This window comes from Protopterus annectens, chromosome 7.part0 (genome assembly GCF_019279795.1).
Source record: "Protopterus annectens isolate FY-2018-M chromosome 7.part0, PAN1.0, whole genome shotgun sequence".
Lineage (NCBI taxonomy): Eukaryota > Metazoa > Chordata > Ceratodontiformes > Protopteridae > Protopterus > Protopterus annectens.
This window is the reverse complement of record NC_056739.1, coordinates 184554568-184582031: the sequence shown is the minus strand read 5'-3', so window position 1 is coordinate 184582031 and position 27464 is coordinate 184554568. Positions and strand designations below refer to the sequence as shown.

The 27464-nt window shown below is 42.4% G+C and overlaps 1 protein-coding gene across 3 annotated transcripts in view; it reads right to left on the bottom strand.

The window, feature by feature from the left end:
• INAVA (innate immunity activator) overlaps positions 1–27464 on the bottom strand; it is a 301511-nt gene that overhangs the window by 59004 nt on the left and 215043 nt on the right. For all 3 annotated transcript variants that reach the window (XM_044076668.1, XM_044076665.1, XM_044076666.1), the window contains exons 8-9: positions 21272–21451; positions 18753–20088 (exon numbers count right to left, since the gene is read on the bottom strand). In XM_044076668.1, the coding sequence (XP_043932603.1) occupies positions 18753–20088; positions 21272–21451 (1516 nt within the window). The remainder of the gene's footprint in view (positions 1–18752; positions 20089–21271; positions 21452–27464) is intronic.

Here is a 27464-nt window from a genome sequence, read left to right as displayed (position 1 = left end):
GGGATCGAGCTGGCACCTCGGCACCCGTAAAAAATCTACTGCCAATCATTAGCGGATCGGAGTTCCACTGTGGCAACCCCTAACCAGGAAAAGCCGAAAGAAGAACAAACAATCTTGCCCAAGAACATAGTTTCACTATCTGCGTCAAGATTCAAACCTGGCTCGTTGCTGTTATTTACTTATTTTCCTATGCTGTCACTACATAATCTGAACTGCTGCTGCATAACTTCAGCAAAAAATGCTGTTGCAGACCCTACATTTCTTTCCTTTTTACCACCCAGTAAATTGTCAAAAGATGCACTGCTCACCTTGGAGCTAGTAACTTGCTAAATTCACACAGTAAACAAGTATTGCCATAAATCTCAACAGTCATTGGATCCGTTTCAAGGACAAAACAATTTAGATTTCAAGCAAATGGAAATGTCTGCTGTATTTGAAAAAATGTGTGTGTGTGTATGTGTTTTATAGAGCAGTTTAATTTGTTGAACATTAATTTTGTAAGCAGACTAAACTGCTGCAGTTTTACACTGAACTTTGGTTTCATCAGGTGTAAGATTCAGTAATACTGATGTGTTATGGTTTCATCAGGTGTACGATTCAGTAATACTGAAGTATTACTCATGTATGGGTTGTGCTTTGGGTTAAGAGAAGTGGTTTTGTGTCTTGAGGTTAGAAATTTGGGCTAGACTGAATGTTTTGGCATTAGGGGTGGGAGTGTGCACGTGCATGGATGTTCTCGAGTTAGGGTTACAATTGGGGCTAAGTACGGGAACAGTTTTAGTGTTTCCACGTGTGTGTGTGTGTGTGTGTGTGTGTGTGTGTGTGTGTGTGTGTGTGTGTGTGTGTGTGTGTGTGTATTGTATGGAGTTTTGTAAGCTAATGTGTACGACTAATGGTAGCCACACAAATAAGGTGGGGCAGCAATGAATCATGATATTTCCTTTCTGCTCATAATCCCTCTTCCTGTTGGCGAGTGGTCTCAGTGCAGTGCCTCCAGTGCTAGGATTCTTAAAGACACATAGTTCTGCATATAGTCTGTACAGAGTTTATGAGTTTAATGTGCTCATGCAGCCATGTCCCAGCTTTTTGGTAAAGCATATCTGGGATATGACCCAGAGGTACTGCTCTTGTAAAAAGATGCAACTACCCTTCATCCCATTTTGGGTGAGCTGGAACAGGCCACTCACTCACTGTCAGCACTGGGTCACTAAGTAGTTCCAGGTCATCTCGGTCATCATCTGGCCTTTAGCACCCAAGCAAGCACCAGCTTAGGCAGACCTAGGACTTTAGTTTAACATGTCATGAAGATCACCCCCTCAGGGATGCTGCACCCCCTGTCAATGTTGTAGTGCAATATCAGTACTGGAACATGAATCCAAGAAGTCACTGTGGGGACAGAACCCAAAACCTTCTGAATTTCTTAGCAAACAATGTGTGTGTGTCACTCACCGAGCCATAGACAATGATATCTCAGTCTTTTCAAAAGCACAAAAATAGCCACAATAATGATAAGAGTTTCCTGCTGACTGAGACACAAAATTAAATATCAAAAGATGAAAGTAAAGACCAAAGGAATGTGGAGTAAGAACTACCTCACTGGTCAGCAGCTCTTGGAAGTATCTGGTCAAATAAAAATATGGAGTAAGAACTACCTCACTGGTAAGCAGCTCTTGAAGTATCTGGTCAAATAAAAATATGGAGTAAGAACTACCTCACTGGTAAGCAGCTCTTGAAGTATCTGGTCAAATAAAAATATGGAGTAAGAACTACCTCACTGGTCAGCAGCTCTTGAAGTATCTGGTCAAATAAAAAAGAACTTCCAAGATTATGTAAATATGCTGGCAATATTGGTAACCCTATGTATCTTAAGGAGTAAGGCAATTATGGGCATATCTTAAAAATATTTAGAGAAAAACTATCTGAGAAGTACCATATAGAGATGTTTCACAAGACCTTCAGTTCTTCTTTCTGGGCAAACAAGTATGGTCAGTTTGAGCCAAGAGTTATTCACACTGCAACAGTATTAGTAGTTATTTTTTCCAAAAAATGTTCACTATAACAAAAATCATGAGTAAATAGCAGCATGCTCATGAAAGCACCAGCTGTGACCTGCAGGAGAGGTTTGATCTCCACGACAGACAATTACTGCTGAGCCTAAACGGACTCATCATCTTCATTTCTGATGCAACCAGTTATACAAAAGTACAGTTGTGTACACTTATCATAAATGTAGATGTTCAAGTGTATTCACTGTTGCAGTCATCACATTTGGGTGATCTGCTTGCAGTAGCCCTCAGTCGGACTGATTATCAAAGTCTTGGGTCCTGCATCGGTTGCAGTCTCATCTTCTGTGACGTCAGGTAGTCAGGGGTATAAAGCATGCAGCTGATGCCATTACATCAGCTTTTCTTGCCCCAGATGTCAGGTGCACCCCTTAATGGGAAGAAATTAAATATATTATATATATATATATATATATATATATATATATATATATATATATATATATATATATATATATATACACAAGCTTATACCTCCAACAAAAAAATCAAACACACCAAAAAGCTTTTAAGTATAGTAAAGGAGAACAGAGGTATAGCCAAAAGAAGTCAGGGGGCTGGAGGGAAGGACTGCAACAGTGAATACACTCGAACATCTACATTTATGGTAAGTGTACACAACTGTATTATGTTCTTCGTGTTTCACGGTTGCAGTCATCACATTTGGGTAGATTCCCAAAACTAAGAATGAGAGGAGGAATTTAGATAGCATTAGGACCAGCTATAAGGCCCTGCAAGACTGCAGTGGTAAAGCCAGCTCTGGATTTAGAAAAAAATTGGCAAATGGTAATGCTTGGTGAAAGTATGTACAGAACTCCAGGTAGCAGCTTCTAGGATGTCTCTGGTAGGGACACCTCTGAGAAAGGCTGTAGAGGTAGATGCAGCCCTGGCTGAATGGGGTTTAATCCCCTGTGGGAGAGGTTTTCCATGGTGCTTATAGCAGAAATGACTGCCATGGCCTATCCATTTAGAATGGTTTGCATTGAAATAGCCTTCCCCTCTGCCCCTGCAGCAAATGACACCAGCAGTTGTTCAGATTTCCTTTCAGGTTTAGTCCTGTCCAATTAAAATCTAAGGTTGTCTGTGCACATCTATGGAGTGCAGTATCCATTCCCCTTTGTTCTGTGGATTAGAAAAGAAGGTTGGCAAATGAATGGACTGACTAAGAGCCACACTGGATACCACCTTGGGCATGAAAGAGGGATTGGTCCGGAGGGACATCCTGTCCGCATGAAAGATGATGAAAGGCTCCACTGCCATAAGAGCCTGTAATTCAGATACCCTTCTTGCTGAAGTGATTGCTAAAAGGAAAGCTGTTTTCCAAGAAAGGAATTTTAACTCTGCAGTTGCAGCTGGCTCAAAAGGAGGAAGAATGAGTTTTTCCAATACAAAATTAAGGTCCCAGGCTGGAGTTGGGGCTCTCCTGGGTGGTCTTAAGTTTTTGTCCCCACTGAAGAACTGCTTGAGCAATGGGCGAGAAAAGAAGGGTGGGTTCTGTGTTGTAATGAGCTGAAATGGCTGAGGCGTGAATTTTGATGGAGGAAAAGGAAAGGCCCTTGTGAAGCATCTCAGTTAAGTATTGAAGAATCTAAGGTAAATTGGGCGCTGCTGTGGCCATCCCTTAAGTTTGGTTCCAGGCACAGAATCTTTTCCATTTTTCAGCATAAGATTTTCTAGCACTAGACCTCCTTGCCTCCAAAATGACATCCAACACTTGTTTACTGAGGGATGGTAATGGAGAGATTAGGAAATTAGCCAGGCTGCCAGGTTCAGAGTTTGAAGCTGGGTGTGCAGAAACTGGTTCTCCTGCTGTGACAGCAGGGTGGGGGTCTGAGGCAGGTGCCATGGGGCTAGCTGTGACACACTGCACAAGAGGGGGTACCAGTGTTGGCGCAGCCAGTCTGCTGCAATCAGTATCATCCTTGGTTTGTCCTGTTTGCTCTTTAGTAGTACTTTGGAGAGGAGAGGCAGAGGAGGAAAGGCATAAACTGATAGATTTTTCCAGATGAAGGACAGAGCATCCACTTTCCAGGCTGGTTTGTGAGGAGTCCTTGTGCAGAATTTGTCTAATTGGTAGTTCTGGGGGGAGGCAAACAGGTCTATATCTGGGTTCCCCCATTTGCTGATCAACATGTTGAAAGTCTTTGGTTCCAGTATCCACTCGTGTGGGTCCATGAGATTTCTACTTAATTCGTCTGCCAGTGTATTTAGTTTTCCTGGCAGGAATTGAGCCTGTAGATGCACTTGGTAGCTGAAGGCTGTGTTCCATAGAGCCATGGTTAGCCTGCAAAGGGGGTAAGAATGGGTACCCCCCCTGCTTGTTTATGTACCACATAACAGTGGTTTTTGTCTGTCTTTACCATTAATTGTCCTGGAAGAATGTGGTCATTGAAGGCTGTCAGAACATTCTGTACAGCTAACATTTCTTTTTGACTGATATGCAGGTGCATTTGACTTGGGTTCCATTTGCCCTGAATGCACTTCTCTGCCAGGTGAGCCCCCCATGCATAGTCTGATGCGTCTGTTGTTAGGGTTTGGGTGGCAGTGGGTAGAGTGAATGGTAGTCCCTTGTTTTGGTGGCAGGCCTCTGCCCACCAAAGGAATTCTAACTGTAGACAAGGTATGATAGGAATAATTGCTTCTAGATCCTGAGAATGTTGACACCATAGGCTTTTTAGATACCATTGTAGTTTCCTCATATGCAGTCTTGCATATGGAATTAATAGAATGCACAAGGCCATGAACCCCAAGGCTTGCAGTATTTTCCTTGCAGATAGCAGGGTTTTTGTGACCACTAGTTTGAAGTAAGTTGTCAAATGAATTTGTTTCTCTGGCATGAGGAAAGCCATCTGGGAAGTTGTGTTCAAGCTTGCTCCCAGGAATATAATTTGTTGACAGGGTACCACATGTGATTTCTTTTCATTCATGGTGTACCCCAGACAAGTTAACACCTTTTGTACAAATGCCAGATGATTCAGAAGTATGTCCTGGCTTTCTGCCTGAATTAGACAATCATCCGGGTATGGGTATATTTGAATATTTCTTTGCCTGCAAAATGCAATTACTGGAGCTAGGTACTTTGTGAATACCCTGGGCACAGTGGATAAGCCAAAGTGCAGTGCAGAGAACTGAAGTGCATGCATCCTGCTTTGAAGCATAGGTATTTTGTGCAAGATTCCCTGATTGGGATGTGCAGGTAGGCTTCCTTTAAATCCAGTGTTGCCAACCAGGCATCTTTGCCTATCATGGGAAGCAATTGAATTTTGGAATCACCAAAAAGGTGTTTAGGATAGAAAGGTCCAGGATAGGATGCCATGAGTTGTCTTTTCTGGGTACCAGGAAAAGTCTTGAGTAGAAACATTGCTCCTTTTCCTCTTCTGGTACAGTCTGAATAGCCTTTAATCTTAAGAGAGAGAGTACTTGCTTTTGAGCCTCTGCCCACTGATTTGGGGGTAGATCTGGCCAACCATTTGGGGTTGGTAATGTGTGGAAGAAAAATCTGTATCCTTGAGAAACTATGTTTATAACCCATTTGTCCTGGGTAATGAGGTCCCAGTTTTTTTGCTTGCAGAGCAATCTTTCCCCCTAAAGGAGCAGTCAGTTGGGAAGTGCTTGGAAGTTTTAAAGTTGTCATTGAGACAGCTTACCATAGGGGGAGTCTTACTACTCCCTGATTTGGAAGTGGGAGCCCCCCACTGCTTAGTCCTGTGCGCACCCTGGGACTGAAGCCTGGGTGTTCTGCTGGTTCTGGGTTTGAACTGAGAAGGCCTGGAAGAGGCAGGAAAGGACCAATTTTTTGAGGGCCAATGCCTACTAAATCTTGGAGGCTGCACTTGTAAGAAATCTTTAACAGTTTGCATAGATTTAGCTTTTTCCTCCATCTTTTTAGGAACGTCTTCTGCTTTGTTGCCAAACAGACCGTCCTGATTTAAGGGAGCATCCAGCAATTTAGTTTTAACATAATCTGGCAACGATTGCTCCTTAAGCCAAGCATGCCTTCTAAGTACAGACCCAGTGACAGCAGCCCTGCAAGATGCCTCTAGTGAATCAAAACCACATTGCAAAGTATGTTTTCCAACCTGTTCAGCAGAATGCATTAAATCCTGTAAATCCTTATTTTCAGCACAATCAGGAATCATCATCATTTTCTGTTTAAGCAATCCAATAATATGCTGCTGATACTTTAACATACGAAAATGGCAATTTAAGGCCCTGATGGCCAAGGTTGCAGAGGTGTATACCTTCTTACCCCATCTATCCAGGACCCTGGAATCTCTGCCATAGGGGGTAGGATTTTTGGCAGCAGTAGCCTTAATGCCTTTGGGTCCCTGTGAAATGGTCTCAGGATCCGCAGTAGGATTTTTAAAAAGGAACTTGTGAGAATCAGGAACCCTGTAATATCTATCAGGTTTTTTGGGAGCAGGAGGTAAAGAGTCAGGGGCCAAGCTAGATTCCAAAAGGGCATCATCAACAATGTCCAGTGCAGGAGGGACAGCTAAAGACAGTACAGTTTTGTACCTACCATAAATGTAGATGTTCGAGTGTATACACTGCTGCAGTCATTACACTTGGGTTATCCTGCTGTCAGGCAGTTCCCCAGTCGGCTTGAGTTCCAAAGTCTCGGTCCGGCATTGGTTGCTGTCGCCTCCTCCCTGACGTCAGTGCGACAGGGGTATATAAGATGCAGCAGATGCCATTTTCTTCAGTTTTTCTTGCCCCAGATGTCAGGTGCCTCTAAATAGGTAGGCAATTCCAATTGCTAATAAAAGATACATAAGAAAAGCAAAAAACAACTTACAGCTGCCAGCAAATACCTCCCATAGGTAGTAAGGGTAGAAGACATAGGTACGTACCAGCCAGTAAGAGGGGAAGGAGGGAGGGTAACCTGGACTGCAGCAGTGTATACACTCGAGCATCTACATTTATGGTAGGTACAAAACTGTACTATGTTCATCATGTTACACTGCTGCAGTCATTACACTTGGGTAGAATCCCAAAGCCGAGGTAGGGTGGCTGGTTCTATAAGGCATTAGGGGTGTCTATAAGGCACTGCAGTGGTGAAGCCAGCTCTGGATTTAGAGTAGAGAGGCAGATGGTAATGCTTGGTGAAGGTATGTACAGAACTCCAAGTTGCTGCTTCCAAAATAGCCTTGGTAGGTACTCCCCTGAGGTAGGCAGTTGAAGTGGCTGTTGCCCTGGTGGAGTGAGATCTAATGCTGCTAGGTACAGATTTTCCATGGTATGTGTAGCAGAAATGTATACAATGTCCTATCCATTTTGAAATAGTCTGTTTTAAAATGGCTTTTCCCTGTGCTCCTGCAGCATATGCTACCAATAATTGCTCAGATTTTCTGAAAGCTTTGGTTTTGCCCAAGTAGAAGCGTAACTGCATGCGAATGTCCAAAGAGTGCAGTAGTCTCTCCCCTTTCTTCTGTGGTTTAGGATAAAAAGTTGGCAGGTAAATAGTTTGGTTTAGAGCCACACTGGATACCACCTTTGGCATAAACGTAGGTTTAGTTCTTAAAGACACCCTGTCCTGGTGGAAAATGAGGAAAGGTTCCACTGCCATTAGTGCCTGTAATTCTGAAACTCTTCATGCTGATGTTATTGCCAGGAGCAGAGCAGTTTTCCAAGAGATATATTTTAATTCTGCTGTGTTAGCTGGCTCAAAAGGAGGTAAAGTTAGTTTTTCCAAAACAAAGTTGAGGTCCCAAGTTGGAGTAGGTGCTCTACAGGGCGGTCTTTTGTTTTTAGCTCCTCTGAGGTACTGTTTTAACCGAGGATTAGAAAAAATTGGTGGATCCATGTTGTAATGAGCAGAGATGGCAGAGGAGTGGATCTTGATGGATGAGAAGGAGAGGCCTTTGTCCAGCATCTCAGTTAAGTATTGTAGTATCTGAGGAATGTTTGGGACAAGAGGGTCAGCTTGGTTCCAGGCACAGAATCTCTTCCATTTATCCAAATAGGCTTTCCTGGTACTAGGCCTTCTGGCCTCCAGAATGACATCCATAACAGCTTTGGAGAGAGGAATTGCTTTCTTGACTATGGAATCTTCCATGCAACTAGGTTTAAGGTCTTTAGCTGGCTGTGTAGTATTTGATTGTTGTGCTGAGTTAGCAGATGTGGGATTTGAGGCAAAATCCAGGGTGGTTCTTGTGTTAAGCTCCTTAAGATTGGGTACCAGTGCTGGCGTGGCCAGTCTGGTGCAATCAAAATCATCTTTGGCTCTTCTTGCCTGGCTTATATGAGAACCTTTGGCAGGAGGGGTAGTGGTGGGAAAGTGTATACTTGTAGGTTCTTCCAGCTGAATGAAAGGGCATCCACTTTCCATGCTTGTGGATGGTAACTCCTTGTGCAGAATTTTTGTAGCTGGCAGTTTATTGGGGATGCAAACAGATCTATGTCCGGGCTCCACCATTTCTGTTTGATCATTATGAATATTTGTGGATTCAATTCCCATTCGTGGGGATCCATGATGTTTCTGCTCAAGTCGTCTGCCAGTGTGTTTTTCTCTCCTGGCAGGAATTGTGCTTGCAGATGAACTTCAAGGTTTATAGCTGTGTTCCACAAGGTCATGGCTTGTCTGCATAGGGGGTAGGAGTGAGTGCCCCCTTGCTTGTTTATGTACCACATAACTGTGGTGTTGTCTGTCTTTAGCAGTAGTTGTCCTGGATGCAGCAGGTCCTTGAAAGCTATAAGGGCATTTTGTACAGCTAGCATCTCTTTTTGATTGATGTGAAGATGCCTTTGTTCTGTGGGCCACGAGCCCTGAATACATTTTCCTGCCATGTGTGCTCCCCAGGCGTAATCCGATGCATCTGTTGTCAGTGTTTGCCTGGCTGTGGGTTGTGTAAAAGGCTGTCCCTTGTTGAGGTGACAAGCTTGAGCCCACCATTGAAACTCCTGTTGAAGGCAAGGGATTACTGGTATAACTGTTTCCAAACTTTGACAGTGTTGAGACCATACATTCTTTAGGTACCACTGTAGTTTCCTCATATGCAGTCTGGCATATGGAATTAGTAGTATGCAGGATGCCATGTAACCCAAGGGCTGCAGAATTTTTCTTGCAGGGAGTTGGGTCTTTGTTGCCATCAATTGAAAGTATTGAGTCAGTTGTCTTTGCTTGTCTGGCGTGAGATAAGCCATCTGGGCCGTTGTGTTCAAGCTGGCACCCAGGAATATAATCTCTTGTGAGGGCACTAGTTTTGATTTCTTTTCATTTACTGTGTACCCCAGGCAACTTAACTTTTTTACAAATGCCAGATGCTTTAGAAGAATGTCCCTGCTCTCTGCTTGAATCAGGCAGTCGTCCAGGTACGGATAAATCTGAATTTCTTTCTGTCTGCAAAATGCAATTACTGGTGCCAGGCACTTCTTCACAAAGGGCAGTGCAGAGAATTGGTAGTGCATTGAACCAGCTATGAATCTGAGGTCTCTTCTGCAGTTTTGTCTGATAGGGACATGCAGGTATGCCTCCTTGAGGTCCAAAATCACGAGCCAAGCTTTCTTGCCCAGCATGGGAAGAAGCTGCTGTAGTGTCAACATTTTGAATTTCAGAACATCAAGGTAAGTGTTTAGAGATGAAAGATCCAGAATGGGCCTCCAGGCTTTGTCCTTTCTGGGTACCAGAAAGAGTCTTGAGTAAAATCCTTGTCCTTGCTCCTGTGATGGTACCTTTTGAATAGCTCTCATATCCATGAGTGCTGTAATTTGTTTTTGAGCCTCTACCCATTGATTTGGTGGCAGATTTGGCATTCCGTTTAACCTTGGCAGAGTATGAAAGTGGAACTTGTAACCTTGAAATACAATGTTGAGAACCCATTTGTCTTTGGTGATCATTTGCCAATTGTGGTAGAAGAGTGCAAGTTTTCCTCCCAACGGGGCTGCCAAGAGGGATTAGTTTGGCAGCTGTAGTGGGAAGTCATTGGAGCTGCTTTTTATATGGTTGGGGCCCGTCTTCCCCTTCTTTCTGGCCTGATGCAACCCATTGTCGAGGCCTATAAGGACCTTGTGTTTGACCTCTACCTCTTGGACGTCTGTATCTTCCCCTTTGAGGTCTGTCTAATTGGAAAGGACCAGTTCTTAGTTGGCCAGTTTCTGCTAAATCTAGGAGGCTGAACCTGTAAGAAATCCTTCACCGTTTGCATAGATTTTGCCTTATCCTCCATTTTCTTTAATACCTCTTCTGCCTTAACTCCAAATAACACATCCTGCTGCAAAGGTGCATCCAATAATTTTGCTTTAACATGATCTGGTAACGTATGTTCTTTTAACCAAGCATGTCTTCTAATGACAGAGCCTGTAACTGCTGCTCTGCAGGAGGCCTCTAGAGAATCAAAACCACATTCCAAAGTATGCTTTCCCACTTGTTCAGCTGCATGCAATAAATCCTGCATTTCTTCAAAATTTGGAGGATCTGATTCTGGAAGCATTTTTTGTTTTAACTGAGACAGAAAAAATTGCTGATATTTTAGCATGTGAAACTGGCAATTTAAGGCTCTCACTGCTAAAGTTGCAGAAGTATATACTTTCTTTCCCTATCTGTCTAATGCTCTGGAATCTCTGTCAGAGGGAACTGGATTTTTGGCTGATGAGGCCTTAACTCATTTGGGTCCCTGAGAAATAGTTTCAGGGTCAGCTACAGGGCTTTTATACAGAAATGTGAGTCAGGGACTCTATAGTATCTGTCAGGTTTAACAGGGGCTGGAAGTAAGGAATCAGGATTTAAGCTGGATTCAGTATACACATCATCCACAATATCTAACACTGGTGGAATAGCAAGGGGTCTGTGTTGAGGTAATAAAAGGAAGTCTCTGAGCCTTTTTTTGGATTCTGAGTAATCCTGGCCTTCCCAGTGGAAATGCTCCCTCATGGTATGTAGTGTTTCCCCAAAGGAGTAGTCCTCAGGTGGTGAGGCTGATGGAATTGATTCCTCAGAATCAGAATCCTCATAAGGGGGTAAAGAGTATCCTAGGTCTGAGGATGAATCAGAAGAGATGGACTCCTGGTCGGATGAGTCATAGTCTGCATCCTGTCTAGGCCTTTTATCAGGAGGGGGATGGGACCCACTGATCAGAGTGATTAGGTCTTCGGCCGTTTTGTGCATTTGTTTCTTAGGCATGGAGGCCTGCCCTGGAGAGTGCTGTATTTGTTTCTTTGATTTTAAAGGAGGCTTAGACTTAGCTGAGGGTTTAATGCTTAACTGAGTAGGTCTGAAGACACCCTCTGAAGCTGTGGGTTGCTCAGCTACTCCGGATCCCTCTGAAAGGTTAGTCTCGGTAGGCTGAATAACTTGTGCATCTGAAGGCCCAGCCATCTCCACGTGGGAGTCAGAAGTGGCCTGTGGTTCTACAGAAGCAGTCATCAGGGGCGAAGGCGCCTCGCTGAAAACCGGAGAACCGGCGACTGGCCTAGAAGAGGCTTCATTGTCAGTTTTGGGCCTCGGATGCCTATCCTTGTCTTTGTGCTTTTTGTGTATTCCAGTGATCGGAAGTTCCAATGGCATGGTATAATTGAATTTTCTACCAAAATAATGTCGGGCAAAATCAGACAGACATTTAATAGTGCGCTTGTTAAACCTAGTACAAAACTGACAACCAGTGACGTTGTGGTCTGGGCCTAGGCATGGGATACAATAGGAATGAAAATCCTTATGAGGTATTTGCTTCCCACAAGAAATACAGTTATTAACTTTTACTGACATTGGTCTGAGGCAAGAAAAAGTTTCCCCAATGGGGTACTTAGCTTTGTAGAAGACTTTGGTTCTGGATTCGGAATGAAAATCTCAGGAGACGGCTGACCGGCACTTGCGAACTGCTTTTGCTTTGGGCACCGCGCGGCAAGAAAGCCTGAAGAAAATGGCATCGGCTGCATCTTATATACCCATGTCATACTGACGTCAGGGAGGAGGCGACAGCAACCAATGCCGGACCGAGACTTTGGAACTCAGGCCGACTGGGGAACCGCCTGACGGCAGGATAACCCAAGTGTAATGACTGCAGCAGTGTAACATGATGAACATCTGTGTTGGGGCAGGAGTAAGAAATCTCTAAGCCTCTTTTTAGAATCAGAGTAATCTTGTCTTTCCCAGTGAAAATGCTCCCTAAGAGTATGCAAGGTTTCACCAAAAGAAAAATCCTCTGGGGGAGAAGCAAAAGGAATAGAGTCCTCTGCATCAGAATCCTCATAGGTAGATAAGGGTAAATCCTGGTCCTCAGAGGAGACAAATTTCAGAATCCTGGTCAGAAGTATCATAAGCAAATTCAGTCCTAGGTCTCTTAGAGGGTGAAGGTTGGCTTCCCCTGATTAAAGTAATAAGGTCTTCAGCCATTCTTATCATTTGTTTTTTAGGCATAGAGGCCTGACCATGCGGTCTGGGCTTCAGTTTCCTAGGCATGGTTCGAGTTTTAGGCCTTGAAGAAGAAGATGGCTTCGGTTTAATATGCAAGTCAGTAGGCCTGAATACATCCTCAGAAGCCGGTGCCTGCACAGCGGCTCCGGACCCATCCAAAGTAGAGAAATCCGCAGGTTCCACAGTTGGAGAAGCATCTCATGGCATACCGGACTCCGAATGGGTCTCAATAGAGGCCTGTGAATCTGAAGTACCGGGTATCAGGGGCTGCGAAAATGCCTCACTGAGTACTGGCGAACTGTCGACTAGCTTAGAAGCGCTGTTGGCAGCTTTGGACCTAGGCGGCCTTGTCTCTGTCTTTATCTTTGCATTTTTTCAGAATGTCGGTAGTCAGGTGGCTTACCGAAGACATATCTGGATAATTGAACCAAGTACCAAAATATTAGAAGCAAAAATAAAGCACAAAATCAACAGCGAGGTACGTCATCATCAGGGCCTAGGCAAGGAATACAGTACGAATGAAAATCTTTATGAGGTATTTGCTTTCCACAAGAAATTTAATTATTGACTTTTACTGACATCGGTTTAGAGCAAGAAAAAGTTTTCCCAACGGGGTACTTAGCTTTAGTTGAAGACTTCGGTTCTGAAACTCGAAAATGAAAATTTCAGGAGTCAACCGACCAGCACTTGCAAACTGTTTCTACTTCGGGCGCAGCACGGCAAGAAAGACTGATAATAATGGCGTCGGCTGCATGCTTTATACCCCTGACAACCTGACATCACAGAAGATGAGACTGCAACCGACGCAGGACCCAAGATTTTGATAATCAGGCCGACTGAGGGCTACTGCAAGCAGATAACCCAAATGTGATGACTGCAACAGTGAAACATGAAGAACATCTTCACTTCTCCTAAAATCAAATTTCTCTAGGAAGCGACATCTCAGATTTAAAGTGTGTGTATGTGTGTGTGTGTGTGTGTGTGTGTGTGTGTGTGTGTGTGTGTGTGTGTGTGTGTGTGTGTGTGTGGTTAAAAAAAACACAATATGTGCAGGGTGTACTCTCACTCCTATCTGAATCTGGAGCACATTCCAGCCTCCAATGAAAAGGATTCTCATGGGTTTCCATGGTTTTCACCTTCCCTTAACTGCCTTGTTTTACCTAGTAAGGAAGGCACAGGTATTGTGAGAAAGATGCCAAACCTGCTTCAACAAGGCAATAGTGAAAACTTAGCAAGTAGCTTTAAAATTCACCTTAGCTGCTTTTTATAGCATTTTATCAATTAATGATGGACATTCAAGATGTCAAAATGTCACCATTTAGAGTAAAATTATACTACGTAGAGGAAAAAGTGTAATGTTTATAAAAACAGAAATACTGACTACACAAAAACAAAATGTAGTAATTTGTCACAGAAATAAAAATATGACAAACTAAGACTGTAAGTTTGTTATGGAAAAGCAGATAAGGTCCACTCACAACACTCACTTGCTAGAATACCATGCATCAATATGAACTGGCTCTATCTGGTTAAGGAAAAACAAAAAGTGACTTTCTGTTTGCTTTTCCCAGCGAGTAACAGCAAGTGAATTATACATCGGCAGCTAAAAAAATTAAAACACAATAGGAAACTTCACCTCCTGAGCATTTTGTTGATTTTCTTACGCCATCTCAGAAACAGTTCAGTAATGCTACCACGTAATAAAAATAATTGAAATCCAAGAAATATGGCTTCCCTCTGTTTTTTATATTTATTTGACAACTTTTGGTCTGGTGCACCATCTGACAATCAAGCCATTTTCTCAGCATGCACAAGTTATCCATTTGTTACTCCAGGTTGAGAGCACTGGCTTCACTATTTTGCCTTTGCCCAACCCTGGAGGTGAGGATCAAGCCACGGGGAATAGTGCCATCATCTTAAAGGAGTCCAGGATTTGTTTTTCCATCTTCAGCATCCCTCCTCCATCTATTAAAATAACAACTTGAGATTGGATGGACAATGGGCGATAGCCTCGGAAAACATAACTTGTGTCCAAGGACACTAGAAATTTATATATTGAAGAACAGTGGTCCCGGATCTTACAGATTGCAGCAGTCAGTACTTATCTCTTGTACACTTAAGAGAAAATTTGCTACAGAAAAGAAGGGACAATTCATTCAGCTGCATCTATCTCACAGCATATACTTCCCAGAATACCATGCACTAAGATAAATTGGTCCAGCCAATTAAATATAAAGAAAAGGAGGATGCCGTGCTGCACCCTGGTCCATAGGGCAGTCACAACTTGTGTCAACACTCTCATTCCAGCCTGATGTCTTCTATCTGAGCTCTGGCCTTTATCATTTCTACTAGACAAATCCAGATCATGCTTGTCCCCCCAGGATAGGTACTCCCATTCTCCTTGCCTGTGTTGACAAACACCCGAGCCACCAATCAAACTCACAACTTGGTTTGCCTGTAGTCAGGGCTTTATCCTTCCATGTCACCACTGCGACTTCTATTCCTACTTATATAATAAGTTGAGTCCTTGTCTTACTACTGCTTCCAGTGGAACTTTTACGCAATTCCCTCTACCAAAAGCTACTACCTACCTTCAAGATGTAGTGGCTAAACTCAAAGTGTACCTTTTGCTGTTTCTTGTTCCCATCTTGGCTAATTATCCTTTTCCTAAAGTAGTGGATATCACAGTTTCTCTCTCACAACTGCCAAAAAGTGCTTAGTTGCTTCAAGGCCTACACACTTTTCTTGCAGGGAAAGTTAGCACAAAGTTACCTAATGTATGACCTTGAGCAAATCACTTAACCTGACAGTGCCTTTTTGGTAATTTGGAATTTGGAAATGGCTCCTTAATGGTCTTTGGGACTGCATGCCTAATAACTATGAACCTGTGAAGGCTTCCACAGCACTGCTGGGTCAGTGGTATCTTCATGCTAGCTGTTTGGGATATTCTGGGGTAGTTTTCTTAGTGTCTTACACTGGAAATGAAATAGGTATCTGATGAAGTTCTTACTATAAGGACGAAAGCGCTTATGCAATAAATTTTTATTTGTTTTGGTTGATTGAATATTGGACTTTCATTCTACATTCTACCTTTACGAGTGGTGTATTACTGGGAGCCTTCATCTATTGTTCCAGTTTGCTGCTGTTGGTTTGGATAGTTTGACTTTTATTCTGGTTTTGTGGAAATGAAATAGACATAAAATTAAGTCAGCATATTGTGTGTGCATTTCCACATACACATCCATGGAACACAGTACTTATCCTATGCCCCAAGCTAACATCAACAGAGCCAAGGAAAACTGACTCTTCAGTAATGATCTCAAGGCATAAACTGCAACACTGGCCAGAAGAACAGATACTCTGTCAGCACATTCATCTGTGTAGAAGACATGACTCACTGCTGCAACCTAAAGGATCCAGGACTGCTGTTCTTTAGTACATCAATGTCCACTGTCCTTAGACAAAAGGCATTGGTTTTCCATATTCCCACAATGCACCAGAGAGATCTGATACAAGCAACAGTGTAGCTAGGCTGGGGCAACTCCCAGTATTGCATCTGCGGTCAAACCTGAGCACTGTAGCTCTGCGTGTGTGATTAAAAGTAAAAAAAAAAAAAAAACACCTCTCTTTTTTTGTTTTCCAACCAAAACCTGAGCACTCTATTTTTCCATTCAGGCAAGGTATGAACTGTAGCAACTGTTTGCTACATTCTCTCTGTGCAGGCAGGTATGAACTGTAGCAACTGTTTGCTACATTCTCTCTGCGCAGGCAGGGTATAAACTGCAGCAACTGCTTGCTACAGTTTAAAGGAAAACATTATTTTTTATTTAGTAAAATATGTTGAAGGAGGGTTGGGGGCAGGGAACAGAAATGGGACCTGAATGGCTGAGGTAGGAAGGAGGGAGGAGGTGCGTTATATATCTGGCCACATGTTACTGTGACAGTAGAAGGAGTGCCTGTTTTATTTTATTTTATTTATTTATTGCTTTCATAGTACTGGCTCTGATTGAACAGCTACATTTCTGGATTCAAAGCTGCAACAGGTACACCGACATGCAAAAGCATCTGATTTACCGTTTCTCATAAAGCCCCAGAAGCACCATCACCTGTGCGTTCCAGCAGGCAATCTTGCACAAAGGACAGCAGCCCATACTTTCCAAGATATGCCCCCTTCTGGGTATACTAGTCTATCGAAACAACAAAAGATCTTTCCTAAACCTGGACTAATACCAATGCAAGTATGCATACCAGGGACGATCTGTGACAATGGTTACACTTTAGAGCTGAACTAATGGGAGTGACTCTACCACTCTTGAACTAGTAGTTGTAATTATACCAGTGTTTAATAACAGAAAGAGTTTAACTCCTACTACTTAGTCAGTGGGAGTGGTCACACCAGTGCAGAACACTGAAAGTGGCTGCACCAGTTCGGAACTAATGCATGGTTATGCAGTACAGCTGAATCAATGGGATTGGTTACATTCTAAGGCTAAACCAATGAGGGTGGTTATGCTAGCACTGAACAAATGAGAATGCTTACTCCTCAGTGTGGAAAGAATGGGGGTGGTTACTATAAAATGGTTACATGCTAGTGATGAACCAATGGAGATGCTTACAAACAAACTCTAAAACAGTGAGAGTTGTCATGTAACAGTACTGAGCCAATGGGAATGGTTACAGTTTACTAGAAAATGAGTGGAAATTAAATATGATGCCCTACTGGAGAACATGTTCTTCAAACAGGATATTAATGTACAAGAAGAGTCCAGCAAGAAGTCTGCATATTAAACCGCCTTGAACTATGGAGAACAAAATGGCTGCCATATTGTTTTCTGTTTAAATCGCACATTAGAACTACCACAGCTCTCCTCAACTCCACTGATATCATAAACAAACAGAAATGACAGCAACCTGGTATCTTCACTCCTCTTAGACTTGCCAAAAGCATTCCACGCTGCATCTGGTCATCATCTTCTTCTGAACTTTCTTCCCTCATTCTCACCCAGCTGTCTCTCACGGTTATATAGCTAGCTGACTGACGGGCATTAATCAATCATATGGAAAGAAAATCTCTCCTCCTTCCCATCAGCCACTGTCAGTGTATCACAAGGGTCAATATTTGGCCTTAGTCATCAGTCATCATTTTTATAAACAAAACCCTCCTTGCTAGCACAGTTCAATATGCTGATGACTCAACCCTTACATGTGCAATCTCATTCCTACAAGCACTTTACCCAAAACTCCTTCACTGCTATTAAAACTCGACTAAAAGATGCAAATCTACTTTTAAATCCCAAAACTTATTCCCTTCACTCCTAAGCAATACCAAAATGAAACACAATTTTTCAAAATATCATCATCCAACAACACAAAAATTTAAACTGTAACCCAAATAAAACTTATGGGTGCCCTAATTCACAATAACCTCAGATTTGACCATTACATAATGCAAGCCATTAAAATAGATAGACCAGAACCGTGTTTCTCTCTGTAGAACCAAATGTTACCTGAAACTTGATGCAAGACAACAGTATCATCTGCCTATCTTCCTCCATTCCTATTATATGCCTCACCTACTCTTACAAACCTAAACATTCTACATTCAAAGCTAAACTCTCTGACTGTTACAATAAAGTGACCAAACAAACTTGCTCCAGCTTTATGTACAGGACTGCACAGCCCTGAAACAATCAAACTGGCTTGAACTACCCAACCATTTAACATACTCAGAACTTTTTACTGGGTCTATGTTCAGACAATCCAGACAATTAAACAGCTGTAGCTTCCCACCACCAAGCATGATATCAAGACTCCATTTTTGGCTGCTTCTACACTGGTGACCTTTCAGCAGCAGAAGCTCAGGAGTCCATTACTTTACCGAAGAAAAGAAGGACCAAAAACATGCATGGATTCTCAAAGGAAGCATAAAATGAATTACAACCTTACAGAGGGGCATCGACCTATCACCCAGAAAAGGGGACTGATTTAACTAAAGGTAAAGGACAGATCACTTAGGAAATGACATAAAATCTTTAGACTAATCTGAGTAGCTAAGGATACCAACAAGAAATCTGAATGAAGTAATACGTAAATAAATGAATAAATGCAATGCAGCAACTACCTGCTCAAAATAAAACAAGTCTGCAGTAGTGTCTCTTCCAATGATACAGGAGTCAAACTGGAGCATCTCATTTTCTGTGAAATCCCGCTTTTGCCATTTTCAGAGCTATGCAGACATTTATACTAAAACCTAAGCGACTTGTTCAAGGTGACAAACTGGGTGACAAACTGTATACCTACAAAGAGAATACTCACACAGATGAAAAAGAAAAATCTACCTGAAAATGCTGAGGAGGCACACGTAATGACTGATGTCCATGGTCTGGAATGCTGTGCACTCGGATGGCGCCTTGTCTGTCCAATGAGTGAGGGCGCCCTCGCTTGCTTCGTATGCTCCTTTTATGCCATGACTGCAGCTCTTCAGAAACCAATTCCCTTGGCAAACCACGATGAGGGTACTCCTTCAAGGATGGGGTCCGTACAATTCTGCTGTGAGATGGCTTTACCCTCTGCATCTGAAGATGTGTTCTTTCATCTCCATAATGGTACTCCCTATGTGGGAACTGTGCAGACTGTATGGATTTCAGAGGAGGATGGCAGAACTCAAACTCTCTAGGAAGTGGAGAGGCAGTACGACCCTCCAATGGATGAAGAAACTCAAGTTCTCTTGTGAGTGGGGAAGCAGTACGATTCTCCAATGAATAGTGATACTCAAGTTCTCTAGTGAGTGGGGAAGCAGTACGATTCTCCAATGGGTGTCGGAATTCAAGTTCTCTAGTGAGTGCGGAAGCAGTACGATTCTCCAATGAATGGTGATACTCAAGTTCTCTAGTGAGTGGGGAAGCAGTACGATTCTCCAATGAATGGTGATACTCAAGTTCTCTAGTGAGTGGGGAAGCAGTACGATTCTCCAATGAATGGTGATACTCAAGTTCTCTAGTGAGTGGGGAAGCAGTACGATTCTCCAATGGGTGACGGAATTCAAGTTCTCTACTGAGTGGGGAAGCAGTACGATTCTCCAATGGGTGTCGGAATTCAAGTTCTCTAATGAGTGGGGAAGCAGTACGATTCTCTAATGGATGACGAAATTCTAGTTCTCTAGTAAGTGGAGAAGCAGCACGGCCCTCAAATGGATGACGAAACTCAAGTTCTCTTGAGAGTGGGGAAGCAGCACGGCCTTCTAACTGATGGTGGAACTCAAGTTCTCTAGTGAGTGGGGATGCAGAACGACCTTCTGGAAAGCCATACATTTTATAAAAACTGGGAGATGACATATGTTGAGCATTTTTATAAAAACCTTGTGCTTCTTGGTGGTTGATGGGTGCACTCCTGAGTAGAGGCGAGTTATAACCATTTGGTGGTGGCTGGTACCCACCCCAGGGCATTGTCTTGTCCGGGCTACCATCCTGGGAAGAAGTGTCATATGAAAGGGCTGAAATATCAGAGTTACTGTCCTCTGAACTGGAGCAGTAAATTGGATTTGAAATATTAACTCTAGGTGGTGGGATACGATACTCTGGGTTTATGGCAGTAAAATCTGTTGGCCGTCGCCGGGGAACCATGCTACGACCTCGCTGTTCTTGGGTATCTGTAGTAAAATCTGCTTTTGCCATTCTGTCAAGAAAAAAAATAATAATAATAATAATTTTACAAGAATTAAATAAATATCCAGTCATATACATTTGTCCATTTGGGAGTTTTCTAACCTAAAAAACTCCCATAAAACACACACACACAGACACACAAATACATACATATATATGTATATATGTGTATATACACACACACACACATATATATATATATATATATATATATATATATATATATATATATATATATATATGTATGTATATGCCACTCTATTACCTTACAAAACATTCGGAGTGCCAATAGTTAAAATTTACAAATCTTTACTTCAATAAAAAAAACAATGGTATATAAAACAGATACATCAGAGAGTTGATTATCCAAACTAATTGGGACCTAGGAAAGTTCAGATAAGCAAACTGCTCAGATAATCAAACATGCATTGAACCACATAAAAAAATTCTAAAATCTTGTTTTTTTTTTTTTCTGCACACAGGGAATACACTTTTCAACCAATGAGCGATTCCACTGGACAATAAAAAATATTTTTCACACACAAGCAGGCTACAAGCTCAAAAAAACATGCACAAGTGAATAATATAACATTTACATATTCAGACTTTATCACTTTTCGTACTTGAAAACTTTGGAAGGCTGCGTTCAGATAATTGACTACTCAGATAACTGACGTTCAAGATAATCGACTCTACTGTAGATGGAACTGCAATAACATCACTCAGGTGGAGTTTAGGGTGATTTGACCCTAAAAAGTGATACAAACACAGAGCAGCCCAGAAACCAGAATACCTTTATGGCTGTGACCCAGTTCTAATACTAATTTTCTCTTCATTACTGATCCAGAAACATTGAATTTAAATATGCAGCAGAAGCATCATTGTGAATTTGAAGCCAAATGTATTTGTTGAAGGTTCAAAGATTGGAGAATTACAAAACACATATTTTACACAGTACACTCTATTTACACACACCCATTTTTTTTAGAATGGAGAAATGTTGAGGTGTTATTTTTACTTTCTGCAGGCAAATACAGGATGCAAGTTACCTACAAATTAATGCATTTTTAGAATTTCATGCAATGCTTTAGCTTTAAGTTATGACAATGCAATTATTTCAGAATAAAATGTCTCTTGGACAGCTGTGACACTGAAACAGTGTAGCGAGAATCAAAGAAAAGCAGGTATGATACCTCATGGACCTTGATGGCAATCGGCGACTCTGTAGCTCCGGAGTTGATGGTGCACTGGATGAACTGTGATTGTGGAAAGTCATACCATTAATTGGGACAAAGTGGAAAGATGGCATTTCGCTCATTCTCAGATCTATGGGGGTTGCGACTGGTGTCAGCTGAGGGGTCACAGATGGACTGCTAAAAAAAAACAATGACCAGAAAGAAATATTTAAAATGCAGGCTTACAAAAATTATTCTGTTACATAACTTAACATGAAAACAAGCCATTTGAGCCAATCCTTACACACACCTGCCAGTTCCTATCTCCAATAATTTCTCAACCACTCAAGCAATGAAGTGCTTTTGAATCACAGCACCTCCACTGACAAAGTATGCCACACCCACACTCTCGTTTTTTTAAGCAAAAGGTTCATTTTATCTAATACAGTTCTCCTAGACATTACCTGCAATGTGCTCATTTATCCCCAAATTTTACATAATCCACCTATGGACAGCTTTGAAAGCCTACGAGTGAAGAGGATGAAAGCTGTTGCATTCATACATACATACATGGCACCTACTTTTATATTTGTCTCTCCCCTGGCCCTTGTACACTATTCTGCACACTGTACTGTCATTTTGTGGGGGACATGAGGTAAAAAATAGTATGCAGTACACACAGAGCAGTTAGTACATGGTCACTAGTTACTCTAGTTGTGGTAGCATGCTTACTGTAGGTACCAGTGTTATAACCGCTCTGTGTGTACTGCATACTATTGGTTACCTCATGTCCTCCACAAAATGACAGTACGGTGTGCAGAATTGAGAACCTCTACATGAGATAAGAATGGACCATTAGCAATTTCATCCTCCTCTCCATCAAGACAGCACTGACAGTAGACATGCAAGTCAAACCCAAGATAACAGGTGGTAGAGGTAGATCCCTTACTGTTAAACTATTATGAAGGCAACCTACCCTTCTCTGTATAAAAAGTACACAAAAACACACATACGTACATAGAAGTTCATAGAGTAGTACTAGGCCAACTGTTCTTATGAGCCATTTTTTCTTATGAGCCATTTTAAGTGTAGCCATTTACCCCATGAGAGAATCAAACCCTGAACCATGTGTCTGTAAGGTAAACACCTTAACCATTATGCCAACCTCCAAGTATTTTATGAATAAATAAATCCTTATATATCACTATAATATATAATAGTTGTTACATGAGCCAGTGGTCTTTAACTCTCTGTCCTTCTGACTTAACTCTTTATTACCCAGAAGTCCCTTCAGAAAAAAAACTTAGAGAAGCCAGCTTTAAAACAATGCTTTTCTCACCCTGTCTTTGACTGTAGCTGGTAGAGCTGTTGACTCAAGCCCTTCCTCTTATGCTGGAACTGATCTGCAGCACTGGGGGTGGGGAGGTCACTATAACAGAAGGAATGCTGGTGTCATTAGCGGACTGTAAATTAGGAAGGGCTTGGTGTGAGTAAAAAGTTGTAGTACAAAACACTAGCTATGCAGGGGTTCTAATCTCAATACTGGCATGTAAGTGTATGTGCGAATCATATCCTGCGTGGAGTATACCATATGAACCTATAACAGAGTACCTCACTGTTCCTCTTCAAGAGAAATCTTGATGAGTGGATGGGAAATAGAAAATTCACCCCGGAATCACTCCAGTGGATCTACTCGACAGAGGCACTGGGAACTAAGGTCGGATGGCATGGTGCCAGGGTAATCCTATGGGCTAGGCTTGTAAAGGCTCCAGGGCCATTAGCCTAGTACACAGTTATGAACCTATAAACTGTAGTCAAGAATAAGACTGCAGGATACAGGAAGGTAAAAGACCAGTTAAGAGTTTGTTTTTTTTCCCCATGTAGGTGTCCCTTAACAATTGCACTGTTAGAAATCAGGCCTCAATTTTAGTGAATGTTAGTTTGTAACACAGAGGGCAAGGAAAGTACAGCTGTGTACACTTACCATAAATGTAGATGTTCGAGTGTATTCACTGTTGCAGTCATTACATTTGGGTAATCTTGCTGGCAGGTTGCCCTCAGTCGGCCTGAATTCCAAAGTCCTGGGTCCTGTGTCGGCTGCTGTCGCCCCTTCCCTGACGTCAGGTCGTCAGGGGTATAAAAGATGCGGCCAATGCCATTTTCTTTAGTTTTTTTTGCCCCAGATGTCAGGTGCCCCTAAAAGGGTAGCCAAAATTTATATATATATATATATATATATATATATATATATATATATATATATATATATATATATTTATATATATATATATATATATATATATATATAAAAATACATGCACCAATATAAACTTTACCTTCCTCTACAAGCAAATACACCACATAGGTTCCATCAGAAGAAAGGGGGATGGTGGGTGGGTAACCTGGACTGCAACAGTGAATACACTCGAACATCTACATTTATGGTAAGTGTACACAACTGTACTATTTTCTTCGTGTTTCACTGTTGCAGTCATTACATTTGGATAGAGTCTCAAAGCTATGGTTGGGAGGCTGGAGCTAAACAGCGTTAGGAGTGGCTATGAGGCCCTGCAGAACTGCAGTGGCAAAGCCTGCCCTGGATTTAGAATAGAGTGGCAGATGATAGTGCTTTGTAAAGGTGTGCACTGAAATCCAAGTGCCAGCCTCTAAAATGTCTTTGGTTGGTACTCCTCTGAGAAAGGCTGCTGAGGTGGCTGCAGCTCTGGTTGAATGTGGCCTAATGCCCTTGGGCACTGGTTTGCCATGGTGTAAGTAGCAGAAACGAATGCAGTGACCTATCCAATTTGAAATAGTCTGCTTTGAGATAGCCTTTCCTTGTGATCCCACAGTATATGCCACTAGTAATTGCTCTATCTTTCTGAAAACTTTGGTTCTGTCCAAGTAGAATCTAAGCTGTCTGTGTATGTCCAAAGAATGCAGCATTCTCTCCCCCTTGTTCTGTGGATTTGGATAAAAAGTTGGCAGATGAATAGTTTGGTTAAGAGCCACACTGGACACCACCTTAGGTATAAATGTTGGGTTTGTCCTCAGAGAGACTCTGTCTGGATAAAAAATGATAAAAGGTTCCACAGCCATGAGTGCCTGTAGCTCTGAAACTCGTCTTGCAGAAGTTAATGCTAGGAGCAGAGCTGTTTCCCCAAGATAAAAACTTTATATCAGCAGTAGCAGCTGGCTCAAAGGGAGGCAGGGTGAGTTTTTCCAAGACATAGATGAGGTCCCATGCATGCATTGGTAATCTCCTTGGAGGCCTTACATTTTTGGCTCCTCTAAGGTACTGCTTTAATAAGGGATGAGAAAAGATTGGTGGCTGTGTATTGTAATGAGCTGAAATGGCAGAGGCATGAATTTTAATAGATGAAAAAGGTAGGCCTTTGTCCAGCATCTCAGTTAAGTATTGCAAAATCTGAGGAATATTTGGCACAGCTGTATCAGTTCCTTGCGCCTGGTTCCAAGCACAGAATCTCTTCCATTTTCCAGCATAAGATTTTCTAGTACTAGGCCTTCTGGCTTCCAAAATGACATCCATCACAGCTTTACTGAGAGGTGTGTTTTGTATGACTATATTAACCGCCATGCTGCCAGGTTTAAAGTCCTGATTTGGCTGTTAAGGATCTGATTGTTTTGCTGGGACAGTAGATGAGGTATTTGAGGTAAGGTCCAAGCTGGGCATTGAGACAAGTTCCTTAGTATTGGATACCAGTACTGGTGGGGCCAGTCTGGGGCAATTAGTATCATCTTTGGTTTCTCCTGTCTGATCTTTAGGAGTACCTTGGGGAGGAGAGGCAGTGGGGGTAATGTGAATGGCTGTCTCTTGTTTTGGTGACAAGCCTTTACCCACCATCGAAAGTCCTGTTGCACGCAGGGAATGAGAGTAATCATAGTTTCCAGGCTGTGGCAATGTTGAGCCCAAACACTTTTTAGGTACCATTGTAGTTTCCTCATATGCAGTCTTGCATATGTAATTAGTAGGATGCAGGATGCCATGAAGCCCAAAGCCTGCAGAATTTTTCTTGCAGATAACTGGGCCTTTGTTGCCAACATTTCGAAATAGGTAGTCAGTTGCCTATGTTTGTCTGGCATGAGATAAGCCATCTGGGCAGTTGTATTTAAGCTTGCACCCAGGAATATTATCTCTTGAGAGGGTACTAGTTTTAATTTCTTTTCATTGACTGTGTACCCTAGCCATGTTAGAAGTAGTTTCACAAACGCCAGATGCTGTAGAAGAATGTCCTTGTTCTCTGCTTGAATTACACAGTCGTCCAAGTAAGGATATATTTGTATTGCTCTTTGTCTGCAGAATGCAATTACTGGTGCTAGGCACTTTGTAAAGACCCTGGGTGCAGTAGATAAGCCAAAGGGCAGTGCAGAGAATTGGTAATGCATTGAGCCAGCCTTGAATCTGAGGAGACTTCTGCATATTTGTCTGACTGGGACATGCAGGTATGCCTCTTTTAGGTCTAAAGTCACTAGCCAAGCGTTCTTGCCCAGCATGGGCACAAGCTGCTGCAAAGTCAACATCTTGAATTTTGGTATATCCAGGAATGTGTTTAGAATAGAAAGGTCCAGTATTGGCCTCCAGGCCTTGTCCTTTCTGGATACCAAGAACAGTCTTGAGTAAAAAAATCCTTGTCTCTGCTCTTGCTCTGGTACTTGTTGAATGGCCCCCATGTCCATGAGGGATAAGACTTGTTTTTGTGCCTCTGCCCATTGATTTTTTGGCAGATCTGGCCAGCTGTTTACCTTTGGCAGGGTATGGAAATGGAACTTGTAGCCTTGTGACATGATATTTAGAACCCACTTGTCCTGGGTTATGATGTGCCAATTTTGAGAAAAAGGTGCTAATTTCCCCCCCAAGGGTGCTGCCAGGAGATAAGGGCTTGGTGCAGGCAGGGGGAAGTCATTGGGACTGTTTCCTGTATGGTTGAGATTTGTCTTCTCCAACTTTGGAGGTAGAGGCACCTCATTGCTTTGACCTGTATGAACCTTGCGCCTGGGGTCTGCCTCTAGGGCGTCTAGGTCTGCCCCTTTGAGGTCTGTCTGACACAGGAAAGGACCAGTTCTTTGTTGGCCAGTGTCTACTAAACCTAGGTGGCTGTACCTGTAAAAAATCTTTGACAGTTTGCATAGATTTAGCTTTGTCCTCCATTTTCTTTAACACCTCTTCTGCCTTAACACCAAATAAAGTATCATGCTGTAAAGGTGCATCTAATAATTTAACTTTGACATGATCAGGCAGATTTTGTTCCTTTAACCAAGCATGCCTCCTAATTATAGAACCCGTAACTGCGGCCCTGCAGGAGGCCTCCAAAGAATCAAAACCACATTGCAAAGTATGCTTTCCAACTTGTTCAGCTGCATGCAATAAATCCTGCATTTCCTTGTTTTCTGCACATTCTGAGTTTAACAACATTTTCTGTTTAAGCAATGCCATGACATGTTGCTGATATTTGAGCATGTGAAACTGACAGTTTAAGGCCCTTATAGCCAAGGTAGCAGATGTGTATACCTTTTTTCCCCATCTATCCAGTGCCCTAAAATCTCTGTCAGAGGGGGTAGGGTTTTTTGCAGCGGAAGCCTTAACTCCTTTGGGGCCCTGTGAAATAGTTTCTGGGTCTGCAGCAGGGTTTTTAAAAAGGAATTTATGAGAGTCAGGAACCCTGTAATATCTGTCAGGCTTAACAGGAGCTGGAGGTAAGGAGTCAGGGGTAAGACTAGACTCTGAAAACACATCATCTACAATGTCTAACACAGGTGGAATGGATAGTGGCCTGTGTTGAGGAAGTAAAAGGAAATCCCTGAGCCTATTTTTAGATTCTGAAAAATCTTGGCTCTCCCAGTGGAAATGCTCCCTCATGGTATGCAAGGTTTCCCCAAAAGAATAGTCCTCTGGAGGAGAAGCTGAAGGTACAGATTCTTCAGCATCAGAATCCTCATAGGGGGGAAGAGAATATTCCTGATCAGAAGAGGAATCAGAAGAAATGGAAACCTGAGCTGAAGATTCATAGTCAGTCTCTTGCCTAGGCCATCAGGAGGGGGATGGGAGCCCCTGATCAAGGTAATCAAGTCTTCGGCCATTTTGAGCATCTGTGTTTTGGGCATAGAGGCCTGACCACGCGACTCTTGAATTTGTTTCTTTGCTTTAGAAGGTGCTTTAGTCTTTGCCTTTGAAGCTGAAGTCGGTTTAATGTAA